Source organism: Gopherus flavomarginatus, chromosome 5, assembly GCF_025201925.1.
Source record: "Gopherus flavomarginatus isolate rGopFla2 chromosome 5, rGopFla2.mat.asm, whole genome shotgun sequence".
NCBI classification, from domain to species: Eukaryota; Metazoa; Chordata; order Testudines; family Testudinidae; genus Gopherus; species Gopherus flavomarginatus.
The window spans coordinates 138,152,346-138,179,040 of NC_066621.1; the positions used below are offsets into that span (position 1 = coordinate 138,152,346).

The 26,695-nt window shown below is 38.7% G+C and overlaps 1 protein-coding gene across 1 annotated transcript in view; it reads left to right on the forward strand.

Annotated features, from left to right (window-relative positions):
* The window catches only part of PPP2R5C (protein phosphatase 2 regulatory subunit B'gamma), a 192,396-nt gene extending 167,421 nt beyond the window's left edge, over window positions 1-24,975 (forward strand). The window contains 5 exon segments of the mRNA XM_050954154.1: window positions 1,948-2,075; window positions 4,539-4,640; window positions 7,072-7,144; window positions 9,771-9,887; window positions 20,142-24,975. Coding sequence (XP_050810111.1) covers window positions 1,948-2,075; window positions 4,539-4,640; window positions 7,072-7,144; window positions 9,771-9,887; window positions 20,142-20,273 — 552 coding nt within the window. The 3' untranslated portion in view covers window positions 20,274-24,975.
* The last annotated feature ends 1,720 nt before the right edge of the window (window positions 24,976-26,695 follow it).

The window sequence follows — 26,695 nt, forward strand, 5'->3', positions numbered from 1 at the left end:
TCTAAGGCAATCTGTCTTCCACCCTTCTGTGGATGGAAGGTCAGTCTTCTCAAATGAGATGTCACATTCACTTCGTTAAATGGTAGAGAGACTTTATCCTCAAATTTGTGAACTGATTCTGCTGTGGGTCTTAACCTGGTCCTATCCAGACTCACTGGCCCTCCCTTCAAGCTACTAGCATCATGCCCTCTGTCTCTGGAAGGTTGCCTTCCTGGTAGCAATTACCTCAGCCAGGAGGGTCTCAGAAATTAGGGCCCTTACCTCAGAAACACTGTATGCAATGCTATTTAAGAACAAGGTGCAACTGCACCCCCACCCAGCTCCTTCCAAAGTTGGTCTTGCAGCTTCATAGTAACCAGGCTATTTTCCTGCCAGTTTTCTATCTGAAACCACACAAGAATGAAGGGAGCAGTGTTAGAAGTGCCCTGGCCTTCTACATTGAGAGGAGCAAACCATTCAGTAAATTCACACAGCTCTTCTTGGCAATAGCGGACAGGATAAATGGCCTACCAGTTTCAGCCCAGAGAATCTCATCCTGGATCACCTCCTGTATTCATACATGCTACGAGCTGGCAGGCGTACCACCTCCTGCCATCTTGACCGCCCATTCAACCAGAGCTCAAGCTTCATCAGTGGCATTTCTGGCCCAGGTTCCAGTCGGAGACATCTGCAGGGCTGAGACATGGTCCACACTGCATACCTTCTCTACCCACTACGCCATCCCACAGCAGGCTGGAGACCATGCCAAGTGCGGATTGCAGCACTGCTCTTCTGAATGTCCATGTACTCTGAGCCCACCTCCTTGGTTATCACTTGAGTCACCTAACATGGAATGGACATGAGCAAGCACTTGAAGAAGAAAAGAACAGTAACTAACCTTTCCATAACTGTTGTTTTTCTAGATGTTACTCATGTCTATTCCACGACCCAGCCTCCTGCCACTCTGTCAAAGTTATCTGGCAAGAAGGAATTGAGGGGGTGCGGGGCTGGCCTTGCCCCTTATAATGGCGCATGAACATGCTGCACCAGAGGGCGCTAGAGCCAGCCCTATGGATACCACTGAGAGAAAAATCTCTGGCAACTGTGCACATGACATGCGCACAACTAAAGTGGAATGGATATGAGCAACACATCTCGAAGAACAACAGTTACAGAAAGATTAGCAACTGTTTTTTCTTCCGACTAGAGAAATTTATCTCAACCAAAGTTCTTCCTAGCATTTTCAGCCAAGCCTGGCTGAGAACCCTTTTTCATTAAGCAAATCCCACTGTCAGTTTCCTTCCTTGGTGAAGGATTCCAGGGTGCCTCTCTGCTCCCCCAATACATAAGAACATATCTTTGATGTTCACCTGAAATAGGGTTACCCCTGCTGTTCATTTCCTCCTGTCAATTTCCTTCTCAAATCTCTGCCAGCTCTTACTTAACATTTGACTTAGAATACATCCTTGTATCCCTATGTGCCTCTGTGCCTTCTGCGAGTTGGCATCAAGAGATCCTTGGATCACAGCAGTTCTTAGGTTTCTTAGCTGTGCTGCAGGGCTACTGTAGAAGTACCAAATTGGCACCGACTTTCTTGACTGAGAACCTTTTTTTAAACGCAGGAAGAGTGTTACTGCCTACATGACCCCAACAGATCACAGGGGATTCTATTTAAATTGTGAATGTGCTGCATCATAGATAAAATGGAGGGCACAGGACACATGTTTAAGAATGATTTGCAGCCATATGTCTGTAAAATACACAGTTCTGACCCAGATTAAAAAGTAAACCATAACTTTGAATTTCTTGATGGTAATTTTAAAATATTTTGGTACTTAATATTTGGTATCCTCAATTCTCTCCAAGCCATTTTATATCCTAATTTCAGTTCTGTTCAGCAAACTTTATGGTATGAAAATGCTAACTGGAAGATGGATAAAGTAGTGTGCTAACCTTCATGTCTTTCAGGTGGCAGAACGAGCACTATACTACTGGAATAATGAGTACATTATGAGTTTAATCAGTGACAATGCAGCAAAGATTTTGCCCATCATGTTTCCATCATTGTACCGAAATTCAAAGACACATTGGAACAAGTAAGAGACTCTTGTACAAATAATATATTTGTTAATATATTTAAAGGCCTTTCTAAATGTTGTTAATGTTACTTATCTAACAGTAATGAACTTTAGTTTCAAACAGTTAGGGTTAAAATGCCTTGTGTTTGTGAATTACCTGTTGTAGTTACAGTATAATCATGGTATCAGAGTAGCAGCCATGTTAGTCTGTATCTGCAAAAAGAACAGGAGTACTTGTGGCACCTTAGAGACTAACAAATTTATTTGAGCATAAGCTTTTGTGGGCTGCAGCCCACTTCATCAGATGCCTCATGCGTATTCACAATATTTCTACCAAGACCTTAACAATGTGAAAGGAGATGAGTTGGGGCAAATGTCATATCACCTGTCAGAGGGCCCAGGAAATGCATTTGAGAGGGTGGACTCTTTCCTGTAAAAATATGTTTTAGTGCAGCTTGTCTCCTACACCATATTTTATTTTGGATTATTTATATTGAGTAAATTAAATGTGTATTGCATAGTAGTTCAGTGGTTACTAAAGACAAATTTTGATGGTTGACATCTAAACTTTGTTGACCCACATTTTTCCATTGATAATCATTTGACTATATCCATATGAAAATCATCTTATTCTTTATTTTTCTTCTTCCTTTTCTCAGCATTTGTCTCCTGTTTTCTTTCTCTGTCTACATATCGCCTTTGTTTTTCCCTTTCCATCCACACAATAGTGTAATACTCAAGCATGAAAGTACTTCTAGTCAGCTCCATCCTGCAGCTGCTCCAGCTGCAAAACAGTTTTGTTTGAGCTAGTGTGCAAGAGCTGGTGGTGTGGTTGTTCCATAGCTCATTGCTGTGGAGTGAGGACTACTGATTGGTTGGCCTACAGTAATTCCTGATGACTCTCCCACTAACTTCAGTGAAAGGTATACTGAGGGAAGTGTGTGCAAAAACTGGATACAGGTAATCCATTGATATACTGATTTTAAAAATATTATCTGGATTACCTTTAAAAGAAACTGTAATTCTAAAAAAAGATTCATGTGGTGAATAGTAAATATGGGTTACTTTCAGTTGTTTTTCTCACTTTTTACGGCCATCCATTCATTCTGTCCTGAGCATGAATGAAGTCATGAAATCCAGTACACTCCCAAGCTCACTGTGTAACCAACATGAATGATGCAAATTAACAATGTAACTAATTTATATTCTGATCTAGTGATCAGTAATTTATAATAGATTATTTCTGCAGAGTAAACTTTTACTTCTTTGGCAGTGTGCACTATATAATGCAGGTGAAGATTTGTTGTTGTTGTTTTTCATATATACTGTTTGCATATATACTCCCGGGGGTATTCTGCACACAATATTTTAAAATTCTGCATATTTTATTTGTCAGAATAACACAATACAATCATTCCAGTTTCAATTATTTTTGGTAATTTACTTCAAAATAGCTGTCAACAAGTATGTCAACAATACAGACAACAGCAAAATATACTTCCCCAGGAGTAGAGAGTTAAAGAAACATCTATGACAACCCAGTTCCAGTTGCGGGGTGCTATGTGGGGCCCCCAGGGCCCAGACACCTGCACTCTCATCCCCCCAGAGCCCAGCTGCGGGGCACCCCCTGGCCCAGATACCAGCACCCCCCTCCCACCAGAGCTCAGCCACTTTACTGTCCTGCCAGGGGACGCTGTGCAGCCCTCCCCTTCCTCACCCTTTGCCAGGAGAGTGAGGATTAAGTAGAGCATAAAGCCTCTAGTCAGCCAGGCTGGGCGGGCTGCTCACTGCAAGCTGGGCTCTGCAGAGTCCAGCAGCCCCTAGTGGCAGCCAGCAGCTCTGCAGCCCCAATTCTGTGGGGTGGGGGAGATGGAATTTTGCGAAATTCTGCATTGCACAGTGGTGCAGAATTCTCCTAGGAGTAGTTTAATACTAGTTTTAAAGAGCCCTATTATTATTGTGTCAGTATTTTATATATTTCTACCATATGTGTATAGCTGTGGTTATGCTTTCAGAATAAGTTTTACATTACACAGACTCCTCTATATCAGTATAGCAATATTTACAGAATTTCATTCAGTTAACAGTATAAATGTATCACCTGCTGAGGTCTATATTACTGTTTTAATTTTTTCTAATCTATTTTGATTAAAGTTGTATCAACTTTTAAATTTCTAAAGCAACCGTATATTGATGCACAATATTATATAAAGGAGAATTAGAACTTCCGAAGAACATTTTTCATTAACAAGTGGCAAATACTGCTATAGAGTAAGTAAACTGTGTATGAAGATGCTTAAAACATTTAATGATTTAGAATTTGTATTAGTCATACAGTAGCTAAAAGAAACTTCCATTAACTAGTTTTGTCATTATGTATTGCAAAATAATGTAATTTTCTAGTTTTGTAAGTTATTGGCTACTGTTGAGCAGAGCAAAGTTTAAAGTACTGTGAGTTTCAGCACGAAATTTTACTTACAGGACAATACATGGCTTGATATACAATGCTCTGAAACTCTTCATGGAGATGAACCAAAAGCTGTTTGATGACTGCACACAACAATTTAAAGCAGAAAAACTGAAGTAAGTTTCATATTAACATTTCAGCATATTCTACAATAACCTGTTCAGAGAATTTTTAGTGTTTACTTTGAAAAGTTACTCTTGCTTTAAAAAAAAAAAAGTTGTGCCCTTTTTATTCAGCACAAAAATCTGAAAATTCCCATGGTGAGAGTCTTTTGCTTTTCAACATGCATGAACTGTGAAATGTATTTAAAAACGAAGTGTTTAAAATAATAGTTCAAACCTAATCCTGCTGCTGGCAGCCATCTTTCTGCGAAATCATTGTTGTGACACCACCAGTCTCAAAGTCCAACAGAAGAGAATAACTAATTTACATCCTGCTTTTATTTTAGATGCATTATTTGCCATCTATCCCCCACATCCCCACCCTAATACTTTTCAGAATTCTTCAGCATTGTTTTGTAGAGTGCATGCATGTGCATATATGTACAGGGCATTATTGTATTTTGTCATAAATGCAATTATGCATCCATAATTGCATTTATGACAAAATACAATAATGCCCTGTACATATATGCACATGCATGTCGCATATTCCTCACATCTGTAAAGTGAACTATTGAATTTTGCTTAATTTCATCTTTAACCTAGGTACAAATTTAAAAGGAAAAAGCAAGAGATTCCTTTATTTGATAGACGGAGCAGTACTGGAAACTTATTTAATAAATTGTAGATAAATAGGAAAGAAGTATAGTATGGTCAGGTGAACAGAGCAGGGGATTGGAAGCTTGAACTTTTCTGGTTTTTATTCCCAAATGTGCAACAGACTTGTATGGTCTTTGAGTCACACAATTTCTCCATGCTTCCACTTCCCCATAGGTATAATAAGTCTAAGCATGTTCACAGGGATGGTTTGAGGCATAAATATTTGCTTGTAAAGTGTTTCAGATCCTGATTAAAGGAACTGTAGAAATGAAAATTATTGGTGGTTCTGTTTCAGCACAGGAATATTTGGGGGTTTGAGCAGAACTTGATTAGAATCATGTTTTTAGTTTCAAAGTGAAATGATCATGATTTCTTCCTGTAGTAATCCTTAAGGGGGGCTTAGCAACACATAGTTTTGTTCTGCTTTAACTATATTTATTTGAAATCAGTGCAATCCCTCCCCTCCACCCCGAACTAGTGTAGCCTCAGTTATAGTAGGGTATAGGTGCTTGTGCTGGTATATAGGTTATTCCTGTAAATTTAAGTGAAAGTGAGCTAGAATACGTCGTATGAGACAAATTTAAAAAGTATTCTCCCAAAAGGATGAAAAAATTGTGTACGTCACAGAAAGAAGCAAAAAAGATAAATAGGACTGAGTTTTTGGTATACTATTTTTCTAGTGAAAACAATTCTACTTATTTTTTATATTAGAAAATAAAGTCTTTATTCTTTTTTTTCTTGAGTGCAGCAAAGTCCAGACAAGAAACTGAATCCTGAGCAACTGCAGGAGTGATTTTTGCTCATGAATTAAAATTCATTTAAGGAGGGAGGTGTTGATTTAACACAACCACGTGAGGGGACACACACTTAAATATTTAGAACTCCTACTCTACCATCTGAACGCTGAGAGGGCTCCCACTGCGTGTTGATACCCTGCCCCCACTAAAGTCAATTGAAGTGTTGCCATTGACTTCAGTAGAGCCAGGATTTCACACCAGTTCTCTGGCCAAGGAGTTAGTCAGCTAAAAAGAGGAATAAGGCTTAATCCTGATTTTTCTGAGGTGGAAGAGAAGCTGGGGGGAAAAAATTCCCTTTCTTTTCAATGGTCATTTTGGCCTTTTTTACTCCACAAGGAAGCCATAAGGGCACAAGCTCATTCCCCTCCCCACACACTTTGCAAATCACCTTTGAATGTACATCTCTCAAACAAGTTTAGACAATAACTAGACCCTTTCCCTTGATTTGTTTTCCTCAAGTATTTCGCCATTAATGAAGCATTATTCAATCTCAAAATAGTTTTTTTTATTGATGTGGTCATTATTTTACTTAAATTTAAATAAACTGCAATCAGAACAGTGGAAATAAACAATGTCCTTTACTGTTACTGTTGGATTCTACCTTTATAATTATTTCAGACTATACACCAGTCTAAATGCCGAAGATTTTTTTTTGCTGTAATCATGTATTTTTTAGTAACATATAGCAGCTGTCAGAGTCAAATGGATTGTGCACAAGGTGAGAATGCCAGTCAGTTTATTGTAATAAAGTTTCCTTATTTTCTTGTTGTCACTCTTTTGTTTTAATGTTGCCCTGCAATCACAACTAGCAGTGTGGTATGGTTTAGATATGTATATGGGCAGACTGTCCATCAAAAATTGGTAGAAGATATATCTAAATAGGTGAAATAACCAATTATTCACTATTCTGTTTAAGAATAGTATGAGAGTTGTAACTTATAAATTCACTGAGTTTATCTGTTACCTCTGTTTTTAAATTTTTTTTGCAGAGAGAAGCTAAAATCGAAGGAAAGAGAAGAAGCATGGGTTAAAATAGAAAATCTAGCCAAATCAAATCCCCAGGTATTTAGAAAAGATTAACATATTCATGTTAAAAATTCTAGGGTTTTGTTAAATATCAGAGGGGTAACAGATATATGACTGATCCTGGAAATAAAACCGTTTCACTAATATTGTATATGAAAAATCTGCAATAAAAATGCTTTTAAAATTTGTAACCTTTCTCTTGTGCAAGTACTTATTTTGCAAACAAGGATTTCAGACAAGACTGATCTGAAGTACCTTTTCCTTTCTTCCTTTATAAGACATATCTATAGAATTGTGGTCTGAAAAGTGATTGTTCAGAATTGCATAAACAGATATTATAATATTGGTTTCTCTTGAAAAAACTCAATGTAAACAAAAGCCTAAATTAGAAGAGGGATATTGGGAATTGGAGTGTTTTCTGCTAAAAGTAGAACTTCTGTCTAGCTGGGACTTGTGACCTGTCAGATTGTTTTACTCTGCTGTGCCCAGTGAATTAAAGCAATGGTGCATGTCCCTGTCTCTTGTATCCACGTGGTGCCTGGATTGTGTAATGGACTGTTCGTGGGTGAACATGCAGATCAAAACCAGCTCCTAGCTACAAGGAAAACCACCTTGTTCTTAAGCAGATGTAGTTTCTATAGCCAGCTACAAGGGCAGGTTTTTCTGAAAGAACAAAAACATGTTAGAGTGAACAAGCTATTCTGATTTATTCTTGTTCTATTGCTTTGTGGTGTTCCTGTGCTGCTATTTGTTCTTTAAGTGTCAAATTTCTGGATTTCAGTCATGTCAAGGTTTGCTGTTGGCAAAAAAGGAAACCTTTACCTATAACGTTCTTATCAACCCAAAAGGTTCCTGGCTGAGTACAACTGTTGGGGGATCCAGTGGTTGCACTGGTATGATCTTGGTATCAGTTTAATGAATAGTAAAGAATACAGCTATCTTTTTCTAACCAAAAGACATTTTAGAAATATTTTCTCTCATTGATTTTTCTGGGGGATTACAGGGGAATCCTTTCTAAAGTGGTCATAGAAAATATTTAGTAATTAAAATTGGACAGTTTATCAGTAGGTCAGCTGAGTGAGAGCTGAAGTGCACTGTAACTTTATAAAGAACCATGTATGTGAAAGCAGAGAAATTTAAAACTTTGTGCAACAAAACATATTCTATTTAGATAAACAGATACAATTTTGAGTGTACTTTTTGATTAGTGCCACAGACAAATCTGATTAATCTTTGCCAGTAATTTTAACCTTAGAAAAAGGCACCGTTACAAAAGTGCTGAATGAAGAATACATGCTTTTTCAAAATATGTTCATACTTATTCTCACAAATGATAAACAATTGTGCCTTGCTAAAAACCACTGTGACTTATTCAAACTCATATAGTAAAATAATATTATTGTACAAACGTGAACCTTTTTCTATTGTTCAAAAAACATTCTGTGTAACTATGTACATTTTCTAAAACTGATTAGCATAACCTATGTATACAATACTTTACATAGTCTGCTTGAATGACAAAATTAATATAATCAGCAAGTTAAATTTAAAAACACAAATTAATTTTGACACTTAAGCCTTCAGCCACATGAAGAATCTATATACAGCATATCTGTCCATGCTCTTAGTGCTTTTTTTGATAGATGACCAAAATTTCTTTCAGAATTTATATCTAGTTATCTGTCTTCTAGTATTTGTTTTTATATTCCTAATTTTTTAATTTATATGTATTGTTGAAAGCGATTCCTAATTTTGCACCTTTATGTAAACTAAAGTGTAAGGTATTTTAATTATAGTGACTTAAAATAATTAACTTTTTGTACTGAATTTTCTTCATTTTTCTGCTTTGTATTATGTGTGATTTCAGATATGTCTATTAAGTTACTGTTACATTCAGTTACTAAAATAATTGTGGAAAAATCTTAATGGGTTTTAAAATGGTCTATGTGTATGTGACAAAGCAATTTTTTCTTCGTTGGTCTTAACAGTACTAATAGATCATTTGATTTAAGATAAAAATTGTAATTGTCAGGATCTCTGCAAACTAGTGCTCTGTGTTAGTTTAGGTTCTGTAAAGTTTAATTTGACAGGTCTTTTTTATTCAGCAAAGGTACTGTATGTTCCTATTTTATATTTCTAAAAGAGAAGTACTTACACTTTTCATTGTATTGTGAAAGCATACCATAGGAAAACGAGGTCTTTTTAAATATTGGGTTTTGTCTTTACAAATACAAACTTGCTCCTGCAACCAAAACCAGTACGTATTTCTGTTGTTATATCAATCAGAAAACGTTTGATAGTGTCTCTAATACAATTTATATTAAATATTTAGCAGAACGGAGATTGAGCATTGGCAATTTAGAATTTTATTCTTCCACCTTTAAAACTCAGATTCATACATGTTCCTGGTGTAATTTTGCTCCTTTTACTTTAATTGTATATTTAAATATTGTATTTCTGCCAGAACCAAAGTAATGGAGACTCAGTTTTTATTTTTCCATCATACTTCAGTTCTGGGAGCATAATTAATTTAATTCTTGATGCTTTAAAATTATACAGAAGCTAGTTTAAAATTAAAAGTCTTGTCAATTAAATGCTCTGATTTACTATCCAGTTATCATTGCTAACAATGATTATATTTTAACAATTTGCATTTTATTAGTACCCAACATATAGTGACACCAGTTTGCTGAACAGTCCTGTTGCAATGGAAACAGATGGGCCTTTAATTGAAGATTTACAGATGCTGAAAAAGACAGTGAAAGAGGAGGCGTGTCAGGTAAAACCATATGAAAAATTAAACTTGTTCTCTACAATCTTAATTTACAAATCTGTAATTAGTAACCAGTCAAACTAAAGAGAACAGTTACCTTTTCTAAAAACAGCAGTACCCATTAACCCTAGAAATCATTTTCAGTAGTATTTTCATAACATTTTAACCATGGTATCTTAGTTAATCAATGTTGTCAAAGATGCTATTTTAAAACAAAAAATACAATAGTAGCCAGAAATAAAAATTCTAACTGTAATGCCTGCTTTCTACTGTATGTTTTGTAATTTCTTCCACAAAAACATTTGGGTAATGGTAATGGTAGCTGCTTTTATGCTTCTCTACTGCCCCCTTTTAAGTACAGGATGTGGGGGGTTGCAGGCAAAGTTGCCAGGTCAATCTGTTCCAGAAAACACTTCTCCATCTGACAAAGCTCCTATGGCTTACCAGAGGGGAGGCCTGATCTGATTAATCTTACCACGCCTGCCAACTTGGACTATTGCTATAGACCGTTAACATGTCTGAGAAGAGTTGGAGTGTGGCATAGAGGCAGTTGAGTTGATGGGCTGCCAAGTGCTTTTCTGAGAACCAGGATAGCAGTCAGATCAATAGGACTAGTGAGCCATGGAGAGAAGATAAAGAAGGCTGGGGAGTGAATCTGGGTGACAGAGCCAGGGAGGAGGTGTTGTAAAGCAGAAGAAAGGTATTCATTAGTTAGGGTATGGCTACACTACAGGATTATTCCGATTTTACATAAACCGTTTTTGTAAAACATTGTATAAAGTCGAGTGCACGCGGCCACATTAAGCACATTAATTCGGCGGTGTGCGTCCATGTACCGAGGCTAGCATCAATTTCCAGAGGGTTGCACTGTGGGTAGCTATCCCGTAGCTATCCCATAGTTCCCGCAGTCTCCGTCGCCCATTGGAATTCTGGGTTGAGATCCCAATGCAAAAACAGTCTCGCCGGTGATTCTGGGTGAATGTCGTCACTCAATCCTTCCTCCGTGAAAGCAACGGCAGACAATCATTTCGCGCCCTTTCTCCCTGGATTTCCCTGGCAGATGCCATAGCATGGCAACCATGGAGCCCGTTTTGCCTTGTCACTGTCACTGTATGTGTACTGGATGCTGCTGACAGACGCAGTACTGCAGTGCTACACAGCAGCATTCATTTGCCTTTGCAAGGTAGCAGAGACGGTTACCATCTCTATTGCACCGTCTGCCATTGTAAATTGGCGATGAGATGACTGTTATCAGTCGTTTTGTACCGTCTGCTGCTGTCATGGGTGCTCCTGGTTGGCCTCGCTGAGGTCAGCCGGGAGCGCATGGACAAAAATGGGAATGACTACCCGGGTCATTCCCTTCTTTATGTTTTGTCTAAAAATAGAGTCAGTCCTGCCTAGAATATGGGGCAAGTGTGCTAGAGAACCAGAGAGCACAGCCACTCTGTGCCAGAGCACCAGAGATCCCGCAGAAATGATGAGCTGCATGCCATTCTAGGGGGTGCCCCTGCAACAACCCCACCCGTTGCTTCCCTCCTCCCCCAACCCTTCTGGGCTACCATGGCAGTGTCCCCCCATTTGTGTGCTGAAGTAATAAAGAATGCAGGAATAAGAAACACTGAGTTTTTAGTGAGATAAAATGAGGGGGAGGAAGCCTCCAGCTGCTATGATAGCCCAGGCAGTACAGAATCTTTTCTTTAAACATGAAAGGAGGGGGGGCTGATGGAGCTCAGCCTCCAGTTGCTATGATGAGGACGGTTACCAGCCGTTTTGTACCATCTGCCCAGAATGACCAGGAGTCATTCCCATTTTTACCCAGGCGTCCCTGGCTGACCTCACCGAGGCCAGCCAGGAGCACTCATGGGCTGAACACCAGCATCCCCTTCCCAGTGGCAGTCATATTGCACATCTGCCACTGGGAAGGGGATGCTGGTGTTCAGCGCTGCAGTACCCTGTCTACCAGCAGCATGCAGTAGACATAGGGTGACATTGAAAAAAGGCGAGAAATGATTTTTTTCCCTTTTCTTTTGGGGGAAGAGGGGGAAGGGTGTAAATTGATGACATATACCCTGAAACACCTGGGAAAATGTTTTTGACCCTTCAGGCATTGGGAGCTCAGCCAAGAATGCAAATGCTTTTCGGAGCATTAACAGGTGTGTTGTAAACAAGACACGAGAAGTCATTCTTCCGCTTTACTCTGCGCTGGTTAGGCCTCAACTGGAGTATTGTGTCCAGTTCTGGGCACCACATTTCAAGAAAGATGTGGAGAAATTGGAGAGGGTCCAGAGAAGAGCAACAAGAATGATTAAAGGTCTTGAGAACATGACCTATGAAGGAAGGCTGAAGGAATTGGGTTTGTTTAGTTTGGAAAAGAGAAGACTGAGAGGGGACATGATAGCAGTTTTCAGGTATCTAAAAGGGTGTCATCAGGAGGAGGGAGAAAACTTGTTCACCTTAGCCTCCAGTGATAGAACAAGAAGCAATGGGCTTAAACTGCAGCAAGGGAGATTTAGGTTGGATATTAGGAAAAAGTTCCTAACTGTCAGGGTAGTTAAACACTGGAATAGATTGCCTAGGGAAGTTGTGGAATCTCCATCTCTGGAGATATTTAAGAGTAGGTTAGATAAATGTCTATTAGGGATGGTCTAGACAGTATTTGGTCCTGCCATGAGGGCAGGGGACTGGACTCGATGACCTCTCTAGGTCCCTTCCAGTCCTAGAGTCTATGAGTCTGAGACTGCGGGGACTGTGGGATAGCTGGAGTCCTCAGTACCCCCTCCCTCCCTCCATGAGCGTCCATTTGATTCTTTGGCTTTCTGTTACGCTTGTCACACAGCACTGTACTGTGGACTCTATCATAGCCTGGAGATTTTTTCAAATGCTTTGGCATTTCGTCTTCTGTAACGGAGCTCTGATAGAACAGATTTGTCTCCCCATACAGCGATCAGATCCAGTATCTCCTGTGCGGTCCATGCTGGAGCTCTTTTTGGATTTGGGACTGCATCGCCACCCGTGCTGATCAGAGCTCCACGCTGGGCAAACAGGAAATGAAATTCCAAAGTTCGCAGGGCTTTTCCTGTCTACCTGGCCAGTGCATCCGAGTTCAGATTGCTTTCCAGAGCAGTCACAATGGTGCACTGTGGGATACCACCCGGAGGCCAATACTGTCAATTTGCAGCCGCACTATCCATAATCCGACATGGCAATATCGATTTCAGCTCTACTCCCCTCGTCGGTGAGGAGTACAGAAATTGGTTTAAAGAGCCCTTTATATTGATATAAAGGGCTTTGTTGTGTGGAGGGGTGCCGGGTTAAATCGGTTTAACGCTGCTAAATTCGGTTTAAACGTGTAGTGTAAACCAGGCCTTAGTGTCGGAACAGCTTTCTTAAAAAGAGACTTAACAGAATTCTTGTTTTTTTTTTTAATAAAATATAAAAGTTTATCACTGGGAGATACTAACCAGACAAGGAAACTATAGAAGTGAAAATGTGAAAAGTAATCACTGATATAGAATGATTCGTTGAATTATTTAATTTTCATTCCTTATGTGTAAAGCCAAGTAAAGCAAAAAAAGGATTCAAACTGTTAACGTGAAGCATTTTCTTTTCTTGTTACAAACTCTGGTGGTATAGAATACATTTTAGTTATTTAGTCAAAACCTAGGACGACTTTCATTTGGGTTTTTTGTTTTTTCCTGTTATGCAGAGAGAGAAAACCAGACCTCCTCGCTTTCATAACTAAATGCAAACTCACTTTTTTTCTCCATTTATACACATACACTCTTTCTAATACACCCCCTTGTTCTAACACACACAAAATCCTGTAAACTAATGGAGCTATTTCTCCTGCAAGATAGGAAGGAAGGCAGATTTGTATCTCTATGTTTAAATATTTGGGATAAATTCCTACTATGGTGATGGGGGCTATATATGTACTTGGTAACAATTTATATGGTATCTATTGGGGCAATAGAATAACTGTTACTACCCATAATGATTTTAGAATAGTTGCCTTCTCATTGGAGTTTAGAACAGACTGGGATGGTCTTGGGGTTACACTCCTGGACTGGGACTCAGAAGATCTCATGATGGAAAGCAACCTAGTTGGGAATTATTTTCTGACTGACATAGAGGAGGAGCATCATTCTTCACATTTGGAAGTTCAAGACAGGCTATGATAGTTGAGTATTTGATCTATTGAAATATAGAGAGATGTGTATGTGGCAACTGAGAGATCTGTTCAGTGACTTTCTTATGGGATGTGAAGGTGACAAAAGTCTTAAGACATGTAGACAGGCTTCTAGGGAGTGCTGGGGAGTAGTCTGTGGTTATGGTACATATTAGTACCAGTAACCTAGGGAGGTCTTGGAAGCTAAATTTAGATTGCTAAGAAGAAAGTTTTAGGTCCAGAGCTTCTGTGATAGCTTTCTCTGAAATGATTCCATTTCCGTGCGTGAAGCCAGGGGAACTTCAGTGTCTCAATATATGGATTACTCCTGGGAGGATTGTTGGACTGCGTGCCCGCAGAAAACGTGCTCCTCTTCCCCCTCTTCCCCCCCCCCCGGCTCAGATATCCTGCTTGGAAGCAAAGGGAAGCCCCGGGGTGGGGTGGGTGGGTTTGAGACCATGTACAGTTTTGGGAGGGAGGTGAGGCATATGGGGTAGGCACATGGGGTTACGTGCCATTGCCTCCCCCCCCATTTCTGCAAATGCAGATCTACCCAACTTGGTGGCTGCCTCAGGTGCCACTGACTCTGCAACTGAATGCAGCCTCCTGAGTCCTAGTGCCAGTTGTGCTCCCCTTTTGTGTGCCGGAAGCCTTCCTATTTTCTGTGGAACAGTGAGTGCCCACAGTGGAAGAGGCAGTGGGGAAGGAAGGAGGAATAGGGCAGGAGGTGGGGTAGGAGGGGAGGGGGATGGAGAAGAAGAGGGGATGGGGAATTGCGGTGGAAAGCGAGAGCCCAGCCTATGGCATCCCCTCGGCAGCAGCTGGTGGGGCTCCCCTGTTAAGCAGGTGCATTGAACTCTCATCCTGAAAAGCCCTAGCCCCCACACCTGGACCCCTCCAACAAGTCCCCCACACCACTGAGCCCCAACCAGCTGCACTGGACCCCCACCCCATCAAGCCCCACCCCCTCAGCACTCAGACCCTCCTACTGAACCCTCACACCCATACCCCTCTGCTGAGCCCAACCACCATCACCTGGATCCCCTGCAGAATCTCATTGCCCCTGCACCTGGAACCCCCCAACGATCCCCTCTGCATTCAGATCTTCCACTGAGCTGCCCACACCCAGATTGCCCCACACAGAAACCTCTCACCCCACACCTGGATCCTGCTGGGCTGAGCCTGCCCAGCCACACCTGGTGCGCCTGGCACAGAGGAGCAGGGCCCTGGAGTGTTTCTGGGGAAGGCCCAGCCCTTGCAGTGTGTCAAGTGCAGCCTCACTGCTGAGTCCTTGTACTGGGGGAGGTGGGGGCTTCAGGGTGATCTCTCACCACAGTGCAGGCAGTGGCCTGTGCTCCCCACTGCCATGCTGGAGCCACATTTATTTACTGACGAATAAAATTTGCAGAATTTTAAAATATTGTGCGCAGAATTTTTGTTTTTGGGCATGGCGGTCCCTCAGGAGTAATGGATAAAACAAGGATTTAAAGAGAATTTCAGGCACTGGGGCAGGTTGAGTGCCTATTAAAAAAAGGCCAGGGGAGTAGAGGGAGATGGGTTCCAACTTAACTAAAGTAAAACCAGGCCTCTGGCACACCCAATGAATAAAGTTTTTGGGAGAATTGTTTAAACTAGGAGCTGAGGGAAAGCTGACAGGTGACACAGAGCATTGCAGTCTAACAGACATCTGTTAGGAATATCAGTAATACAAATGTATTTCTGTATGTAGCAAAAGTTAGGGCAGAGAGAACGAACAGCCAACCTAGAGCAGAGATAGGTTGAGATTACAGAGGTAAATTCTGTTAAATCAACAAGGGGTCAGACTAAGGATTTTAATAAAAAATAAGCATAAGATCAATAATTACTATAAATGCCTATATACAGCTGCAAGAAGCTTTAAAGCAAAATACATGAAATAGAATGCCTGGCAGTAGAAAAGGGCCTTAACATAAAATGCCTCCCTGAATCATGGTGGAATGACAGAAAATGAATAGGAAACTGTCATACCTGATTTTAAACTATAGAAGAAATATAAATCAGGTTAGAGATGGGGGAAGTAGCACTAGAGCCAAAAGATTCCACAGAATCTGGGGACAGATTTAGTTTTGAGGAAACTGCATTGTAGTATTTATATAGATACAAATCCCAAATCTTAAGAATACAAATATTTTAGTAGAGTTATATTGCCAGCCTGCAGATCAGAAAAAGGAATATAGTATGTAGAATGTGATGAGATCAGAAGCAACAGAGTCTAATAAAGCGTAAGAATTGGGGGAGTTCAAGTACTCATCTATAAACTGGTGAGTCCCTTTGGGCTAGTAACTGTACAGATACATGGTATGAGATGGTCCTTGGCTTGAAGAGATTACAATCTAAATAAACTTTAAACAAACAGCAAGTTCTAGAGCTCAGAAGAGGAGAAGTGATACTCAACTTAGTCCTAAGTAATTCATAGGAGTTGGTTCAAAAGTAAGCATACGCATAAAACATTAAGTAGTAGAGTTCAAAATATATCATTTTAGTATTTGTATTACCGTAGTGCCTAGTAGCCCTAATCTTAGACTAAGAGGCCACTGTGTTAGACGCTGTACAAAAACAATCAAAGGACAGTCCCTGCCCCCAAAGAGCAGTATAATTAAGTGTAGCATCCTTGGGAAAGGAAAAATAGTGGGAGAGGAACTGTAACCCCATAGACTTAAAACCCATACTGCCAACATAGCATGGGGACATTTAACTTTAGAAAGCGGAGGGGGGGAAATAAAAGTAGTCAAAAGGTCCCTAATCTCAAAAAAAGAAATTAATTGTTAGATTTAGTATGAAGGCTACTTAAAGATACAGTAACAGTCTCAGGGTGCATGCATATTCCTAAAGAGAGAAGCGCAGGATGGCAAGAAGTAAACCAGCATGGCTAAAGTTCATGAGGTTATTTGAGCTAAATAGGCGTCCTTCAAAAAGCAGAACTCAGCCCCTACTGAAGCCAATAGAAAGGAGTATGAACTATGGCAGGAAATATGAGAGAAGGAAATTAGGACAGTATTATATCAAAAGCAGAAAGCCTGCAAGAGAATCAGTGGGTCTGCTGGCTGACCAGCAGGTAAAGGAAGCAATTAAGGATAAAGATGTTTCAGAGAAACTAAACAATTTCTTTGTATCAGTCTTCACCACAGTGGAGGTTTTTCATTAATAAAGATGAGATACAATCAACGACTGAGATTTCAAAAGAAGAGGTACTGAAACAAATTTATAAATTATAAAGCAAGTCACTGGGACAGGATGGTACAGGTCCAGGAGTTCAGAAGAAACTTTTAAGAATGAAATACTGCTTACAATATTATATAGTCTCATTAAAACCACATACCATACCAGAGGATTAGGAAGCAGCAAATATGCTTGTTTAAAAAAGGTGATGGGTGACCCAGAGAATTTATAGTCCAGTAAGCCTTTCTTCTATATCTGGTAAATTGGTTGAAATAATTAAAAACCAAATTACAAAACATCTAAATTATCATGATTAGATCTATTATTATTTTATTTACTATTTGTATTATTGTAGTGCCTAGGAAGCCTAGTCATGGACCAGGACTCCATTGTTCTAAGTGCTGTACAAACACAGAAGAAAACCACAATCCCTGACCCAAAGAGTTTTACAATCTTAAGTATAAAGCAAGAGACAGGAGATAGAAGTGGACACGGGAGTACAAGGAAACAAGGAGTCCCCATTGCTCAGTATGACAAGCAGCGGTATCAGCACACCAGCAACTTAACTGTTGTCAAGCTTTTCATGGGCATCATGGCAAAGGAGAGCTGTAAGGAGAGATTTTGAATGAAAACAAAATGGCTCTGCAGATGTTCACAGGGAGCTCTTCACAAGCACGAGGGGCAGCATGGGAGAAAGCATGAAGGTGCTTATTTAAAGATTTAATAAGTGAGCAATGAAGGCTAGCATCATGGACCAACTGGTGGTAAACGTTGACCTGTCAATGAATGCAAGATGGTAGTTAGGATGGGGATAAGCCGTGAAAAGCCTTGAAAGTGAAAACAAATAGCTTATGTTTGATGTGATAGAGACGGGGGAGATAGTGTAGAGATGCAAAGAGAGGAAAGTTATAGTTGCAGCAGTATTCTGAATGGATATAAGTAGGGCAAGGTTGCATTTGTCAAGACCAGAAAAAAGAACGTTGCCATAATCGAGACATGAGAGATGAGGAGAGCCTGGAAGACTGTTTTAGCTGTGTGGATGGATAGGAAAGGCCATGTCTTGGAGATGTTCTGCAGAAAGAATCTGCCAGATTTAGACGTAGCTTGGATGTAAAAACCTAAGGAGAGGTCCGAGTCAAAGGTGATGCCTAGGTTATGGGCTTGAGTGACAGACAGAATGATAGTGATGTCCACAGTGGTTGAGAAAAGAGGAAGGCGTGTGGGTTTGTGGGGGGAAGACTTAAAGGAGAAGAGTAAGGGAGGGAATAAGCGAATGCAAAGAAAATCAGGAGATATGCGTTCATTTAGTCAAGTGGAAGAGTTAGAGAGGGAAGAGCAGATGAGAAAATCTGTGTCTGTGAGAAAGGAGAGAGTTGTAAGAGGGAAAGGGGGAAGAGAAAGCAAGATAAGGGAGCGGAGAAGGTCACATTGTATTTTGTCAATTTTCTCTTAGAAGAAATTGGTGAAATCCAGCCTATGAGGAGAGAGAGGTGGAGGTAGGAGAAATGGGAATGTTTGAGGAGTGAGTCAAAGGTGGTAAAAAGGAGGGTGAGATTACAGGCATGGGTTTCGGTTAATTTGGAGAAGTAGTTTTTTTAGCTAGGAAGTTAGTAGAACTGAATGAGAAGGAAAATTTATAGTGGAGAAAGTCAGCCTAGTCACAAGATTTCCACCAGAAAGACTCCACAGCATGATAGAAGAGGAGGAAGTGGATGTTAGGCTGGAGAGTTGGGTTCTGCAAATGAAATCATGGTTGTCTAATCTATTAGAGTTCTTTGAACAGGCCAGTACAGTAGTCGATGAACAAGACCCAGTTAATGTAATTTATTTTGGCTTTGACAAAGTACCTAGCAAGAAAGTATTGAAAAAACTAAGTAGTTTGGGAGGCAAAGTACTGTCATGGATCAGAAACTCTGAGACAAAAAAATACAGAGTAGGAATAAATGGTCAATTTTCATCATAACAAAAGTTAACAGCAAACTGCCTGAAGCTCTGGGCTAGGTCTGGTAGTAGTCATTAAAAAGGGGTGAGCAGTGACTGTGAGGTGGCAAAATTTGCAGATGGCAGTCATTTGAGTTAAATAAGACTGGGAGAAACTTCAGCACAGACTTAACTTAGGTGAATGAGCAACACAGTGGCAGATGTAATTCAGCGTTGACAAATGTAAAATGCACATGGGATTTTAACTATTCTCACACCTTACTAGATTCTGGCTAGCTGTAACAACTCAAGAATAATACAGCATTTTTGAGGACAGCTGAATGAGGACCTCTGTTCAATATGCTACACTGGTCAAAAAAGCAAACAAAATATTAGGGTGCATAAGGAATGAGAGAGAGAATATCTTATTATGTTGTTCTATAAATAAATAAATTAAATAAATAAATATAAATAAGATATTGCCTTACCTGAAATACTGTATTCAGTTCTGCTACCCATTCTTTAAAAGGACGTGTTAGAATTAGCAAAGGTTCAGAAATGTGCAATGAAAACGATTAGAGGCATGGAAAAACTTTCATGAAGAAAGATTGGGACTGTTTACCTTAGGGAGAAGACATAACAAATGGTATGCAGAAGGTAGATCAGCAACTGCATCATATAGAAGCACAGACAATAATTTGGGGGACTAATAGTTTACTAATAAAGCTGAAAATGTTTTTGATGGACTTGTTGTAAAGCAATATTTGATCTTCTCTTTTTACTTAACAAAATAGTCTCAACTGAAAACAATATGTGGACAGTTGGGGTAGGAAGCAAATATGGCAAACATTTTCAACACAAATTTTAATCCTCTTCCTAAAGTAAATGTACACAGAAGCACGAGCAAAGATTCTTGAATATTCTTTTGTATTTGGCAAATAACTTGTGGCCAAATGTTTTGCATTTTATTTCAGGCACAGAGAGATCAGAAAAAGGATCGTCCTCTTATGCGACGCAAGTCAGAACTGCCTCAGGATATCTACACCATGAAAGCCTTGGAATCCCATTGCAGAGCTGATGAGCTAATATCACAAGATGGGCATTAGACTATTACAGTGAAATATTATTTTGGAGGAAAACTTTTTTCTGGACTCAGTTCTACAGTAGAGAACTTACTTTTTTGTGCCATACCAATCAGTTACACAAAAGTCAAAGCTTTCTTCAACCCAGTTCTGTAGGCAATAATTTAATACAGTATGCAGCTCAAGATTAGTAGTTCAAACAATGGTAAATTACTTGATTCTATATGCAGAACCATGGGTTGACTAGTATTAGGTGGCCACATTTTTCTGGTGGTGTTGTCAAAGTACCAGTTGGTAACATGCATAGTTTTATAGTAGTACTTGAGAATAACATTCTGTAAGTTACTTCCACCAAAACTGAGGTCATTTGAATGACTGATAGTTGGTACTATGATAACACTGTTTTCAAAAGCAAAATTATTTCGGATTTACATGTTTTCGGTATTCACATTCTTTTGGTATTACATGTTTTTCTAAGACTTCTCAACTTTGAAATTGTTTCCACATTACTATTGTTTTGTAATATACCAGCAGTTTTGAAAATAGACAGTTCTTTGCTTTCCTATTATAAAAAACAGCTTACAAAATGGTAACTTCATGACAATCCTCAATCATGGTTGCTTTCTAAGAGTTCTGTAAATTGTTTCTTTACTTAGGATAAAGACATATATATACCATGTCCTAGTACTTTACATGTATTTAAAGCCATATTTTCCAGTCTTTAGTATGTAATACAGCACCGGTATTCCAAAAGTCAGCTGGTAGAAGAATTTGTTTCCTAAAATGAAAATTTATCTACCTTGACTGGGAATAAATTGAATATAAAAATATTTATATTTTGATTTTCATTCCTTGTTTTCAGTTTAGTAAAACATTGTTTCTCCCTTATCTGAGCTTTTAATACTCAGCATTTTTTCCTGGGCTCTAAGAGTTCAATATTCTGTGGCAGATACCATGATGTCATTTAAGTTGCATTAGTCTTCTCAGACAAACATTGTTGCCTTTCAGTGAAACACAACACCAATAGCTTGTATTATAAAGTAAAAACAGGTAAAAGATGTGAGTTTAAGAGCTGATAACTCAACAGTGACCGTAGTTTTACGTGAATATATTTTTTTGTGTTGTAAAAAGCACATATATTACAAATACACCTCACAGGTAAAATGAAAATGCATCTGAGTTGCTGATGATCTTCAAATGCTGCTATATATTCCACAAGATTACTTGCATGTAATGAGCTTTTTGTTGTAGATGGAAAAGCACAGGAGGAAAATCTCTTTAAACATATAGTGCTTTGTCTTCAATATTTGATTTCTCTCAGGGTGGCCAGTATTTTGACTTACTTATCCTGCTTAAGAGCTGTTTGAGATGTGTTCTGCTATTCTAAATGGGTGACTAGTTTCTTTTGTCTCTGGCAGTAACATAATATAACTTTAATGTTTAATGTCTTGATGCATAAAAAGATAAAAATGTGGCTTCTTTAAAAATAGTTCGTTTTATTTGTTTAAAAAAAGAGGTCTCCTGCATCCATAAAAATATTGTGCAAAGCAGACATTCATAGTAACGTTGTGCAGATGTAGTGCCTGCTGTCTGTTGGTTGCACTGAAAATACAATTTCCAATATTATTACATTGTCTATTGGAAAAAAGGTCATTTTAGTGAGTGGGAATTATTGCTAAAAAAAACAAACCTAAATTGAAAGACCACCTAAAGCTTCAAGTGGAAAAGTCCACTGTGTGTGAAAAACACTTCCTGTTAAACTTGAAAGAGAATATGCTTTACCATTATGATAAACTATATAAAAACAGTTTAAAGATGCCTTCTCCTTTTGAGGGAAAAAGGGTGCTTTTTTAATTGTATAAAGCAATGTCTATGTATTTTGATATACCATTGTTTGAACTTCCATCTTTAGCTGGTAAATTATCAAATAATTTGATTTTGGGTGTTCAATATGTTTGTGCAAGAGGTTTCTGGAAAGAAGTACTCTTATTTTACCCTAGGAAAAAACCTTGTATGTCAATGTTTGATTGTGTAACGCTCAACGTATAAGAACATCTTTTACTGTCTAGATTTTATTTCTGTTCTTTACTGAAGATAAACATTCACCAAAAAAAGGGGGAGGGGCAATTTTTTTTTTAATTAAAGTTTGTCAGAAATTCACATTTGAGGTTTGGGGCCACAGAACATTTGCCTAGACAGTATTCCAAAAATTATCAGCACTGATTGTTTGGCTTGTTTGTTACCATCATTTATATATTTTGTATAGTCATATACTAAACTTCTCTAAAACTACGACATCCAAAATAAAAAGTAAAAATAAAGTAGAATTTTGGTGGCTGTTCTTCTTCATAAAGTTCTGTTTGCCACCTTTCCATGTTCTCAAAAATTGCATCTGTACATGAGGAATGTCAAAAGTAATATTACAAGTGTCTTTTTTAGTGTGGCTTTAGTATGGCTTTATTTTAATATTGTACATACATTGTACTTTGTTTTATGGTAATAATAAAAATGTAGACTTCATATTTTGTACAGAATGGTCCTATGTACAGAATAAAAAGTTCCTAGAAACAGCAAAAATAGGTAAGTGGCACAATTATTTTTCATTAGACAATATCTGTAACTTTGTTTTAGTAAAATGTTAAGTTCAAATGTACCTACATATTTTTTAACATTTTGTAATTCAGATTTTGTTCTGACCTTGTTTATGAAGAACAACCTTCATACACCGGCCATTTATTATGCTCTTTTATCTAATTTTAAAATTCTAAAAATGGTGTATTATATGGACTAAATAAAGAACATGTGAATTTTACTTGCTGATCATGAAACTAAATTTAGCACAGAACCTTCTGGTGAGTGTGCAGATTACCACTGGTTTAAAAATCATCCACAACTTTGAGACAATAGCACATAAGTTAAAGAATAAAATTGCAGTTCAGTGTTGGTGCCTTTGTGAAAGTTACAAGTAAATTTATGGTAAGTCTTAGAAATAAATCCGCATCAAGTTCTGGTTATTCTCTACTATAAATAACCTTAATTTTTAGTGCACGGTATCAAGTACTGCATTAAACACACACAATTTTTCAAAGAATCCCTCAAACCATCCTACATATATACCAAAGAAAAAGACCTTTTATACCACATTATCTTCCCTATAAAAACTTGAAATAAATATCTGTTGGAAGGATTTCCAGCAAAGCAGCAGCAGCAAAATTAAGGATTCCCAGTAAGATAGAAAAGGAGAGGACAACATCAGATGGTGCAAATAGATGCAGCAAATACATTTTTTTAATCTAGATTTTTCTTCCAGTTTACAAATAATAGTTCTTGGATCATCAGAGGATCTTCAGTACTTCATAAACTCGCAGTTCCCTGTGTGGTACAGTAACTCCTCACTTAACGTCCTAGTTATGTTCTTGAAAAATGCAATGTTAAGTGAATCCAATTTCCCCATAAGAATTAATGTAAGGAGGGGGGGGGTTAGATTCCACAGAATTTTTTTTGCAAGACAAAAGACATATACATATACTCTTAAGTGTTCTAAATAATTTTTAACAATTTAATACTGTACTCACCCATGATGATTGTGAAGCTTGGTTGAGGCAGGGTGTAGTGGGGTCGGGGCGCAGGGGCTTGTCCCGTTTCACCCCCCTGCTTCCTGGCAGGAGCACCAGGCAGGCGGAACAGAGCAAGGTCTGTGCCTCCATCCCGCTTCCCGGCAGGAGCACCAGGCAAACGGAATGGGACAAGGCCCCGCTCCCTGACCCTGCTCTCCAGCTGGAATGCCCGGCAGAGAAGGGCAAGCCCCCGTTCCCCAATCTGTTCCCCAGCAGGAGCACCAGGCAGGGGAAGCCAAACAGCGTTATAAGGAAACATTGCAGGACTTTAAAGGAGTATGTTCTCTAATAGGTCAGCAACCTAATGAAACTACATTAACTGGGATGACGTTAAGTGAGGAGTTACTGTATGTAAGTGTATACGATAAATCCATGAAAAAACTAGTTCAAATAGTGCTTTTACAGTAACAGATTTACACACTCTCCAGGCATCCTCCAATCATTTTTACAGTCATAGTAAACAAAAACTGGAAATAACCAGAACTTGCCGTTGGAAATCTGCCTAATTTCCAAAAGTATTAACATACATAGTGTCTATCTAGACCAAGGTGCAAATAAGACCAAACATTGCCAATATAAACAATTGATTAGTTCAGCCAAATATCTGGGGAGGGAGGTATGCATTTGTTTTTTACACAAGTCTCCATTTTTAGTAAGAATAGGATGAATATCTGATTTGGATTTGAGTTGTAAACATTTAGTATATTTGTGAATTATTGAAGATCACGGATAATGCCTTTAATTTTCAAATACATAGCTAATTAAGAAATGTCATTCTGTTCTATCATATCACAGCATCTGGACTCTTATTACTTTTCATTGCTGAGTCAGGTAGAGGTTGTCTCAAGGGTAAAAAAGATAGCTAAACGTTTTATGTATATACAGTACATTTGCATACGCAATTAAGTATTTTTGTGCATAGGTGATTATTTCTAAGGTTAATGTGTTGTGGTTTGTTTTTTCATTGTCTGATATATTTGAAAATATGCAAGTATTATTTTGTATTGGAGGTAGGGACTTCATGTCGCAGGGTGAGGGTTTAGTTTGAGCTGGGCTCAAATACTTGATAGCCCATATCTTGCTGTTAAAAATAAATTCTGGTTTCTTCACTTATAATGAATGCAAGAATTCATTTAATATATACCTGTAAAACATTTGCCATTAGTGACTAATATAATTAGGGCTGTCAAGCGATTAAAAAAATTAATCATGTATATTCGTGCTGTTAATAATAACATACTATTTATTTAAATATTTTTGGATGTTTTCTACATTTTCAATTATATTTCAATTACAACAGACTACAAAGAGTACATTTTACATTTATTTTTTATTGCAAATATTTGCATTGTATAAACAAAAGAAATAGTATTTTTCAGTTCACCTAATACAAATACTTTAATGCAATTTCTTTATCATGAAAGTTGAACTTACAAATGTACAATTATTATGTACAAAAAAACTGCATTCAAAAATAAAACAATGTAAAACTTTACATCCTACAAGTCCACTCAGTCCTACTTCTTGTTCAGCCAATCACTCAGACAAACAAGTTTGTTTACATTTGCAGGAGATAATGTTGCCCGCTTCTTGTTTACAATGTCACCTGAAAGTGAGAGCAGGCATTCACAGGGCACTACTGTAGCAGCATTGCAAGATATTTACATGCCAGATGTGCTAAAGATTCATATGTCCCTTCATTCTTCAACCACCATTCCAGGGGCCAATATGTCCATGCTGATGACAGGTTCTGCTTATTAACGATCCAAAGTAGTCTGGACCGACGCATGTTCATTTTAATCATCTGAGTCAAATGCCACATCAGATGGTTGATTTTCTTTTTTGGTGTTTTGGGTTCTGTTTTTCCGCACTGGAATGTCACTCTTTTAAGACTTCTGAAAGCATGCGCCACGCTCTGTCCTGATCAGATTTTGGAAGGCACTTCAGATTCTTAAACCTTGGGTCAAGTGCTGTAGCTCTCTCACATTGGTACCTTCTTTGCGTTTTGTCAAATCTGCAGTGAAAGGTTCTTAAAACAAACAACGTGTGCTGAGTCATCATCCAAGACTGCTATAAAATGAAATATATGGCAGAATACAGGTAAAACACAAAGCAGGGGAAACATACAGTTCTCTCCCAAGGAGTTCAGTCACAAATTTAATTAATGCATTATTTTTTTTAACAAGCTCATCAGCATGGAAGCATGTCTTCTGGAATGGTGGCTGAAGCATTGATAGCAGCAAAGAGTCCTGTGGCACCTTATAGACTAACAGACGTTTTGGAGCATGAGCTTTCATGGGTGAATACCCACTTCGTCAGATGCATGTAGTGGAAATTTCCAGGGGCAGGTATATATATGCCGGTAAGCTAGAGATAATGAGGTAGTTCAATCAGGGAGGATGAGGCCCTGTTCTAGTAGTTGAGGTGTGAAAACCAAGGGAGGAGAAACTGGTTCTGTAATTGGCAAGCCATTCACAGTCTTTGTTTAATCCTGAGCTGATGGTGTCAAATTTGCAGATGAACTGAAACTCAGCAGTTTCTCTTTGAAGTCTGGTCCTGAAGTTTTTTTGCTGCAGGATGGCCACCTTAAGGTCTGCTATAGTGTGGCCAGGGAGGTTGAAGTGTTCTACAGGTTTTTTTATATTGCCATTCCTAATATCTGATTTGTGTCCGTTTATCCTTTTCCATAGCAACTGTCCAGTTTGGCCGATGTACATAGCAGAGGGGCATTGCTGGCATATGATGGCGTATATTATATTGGTGGACGTGCAGGTGAATGAACCGGTGATGGTGTGGCTGATCTGGTTAGGTCCTGTGATGGTGTCGCTG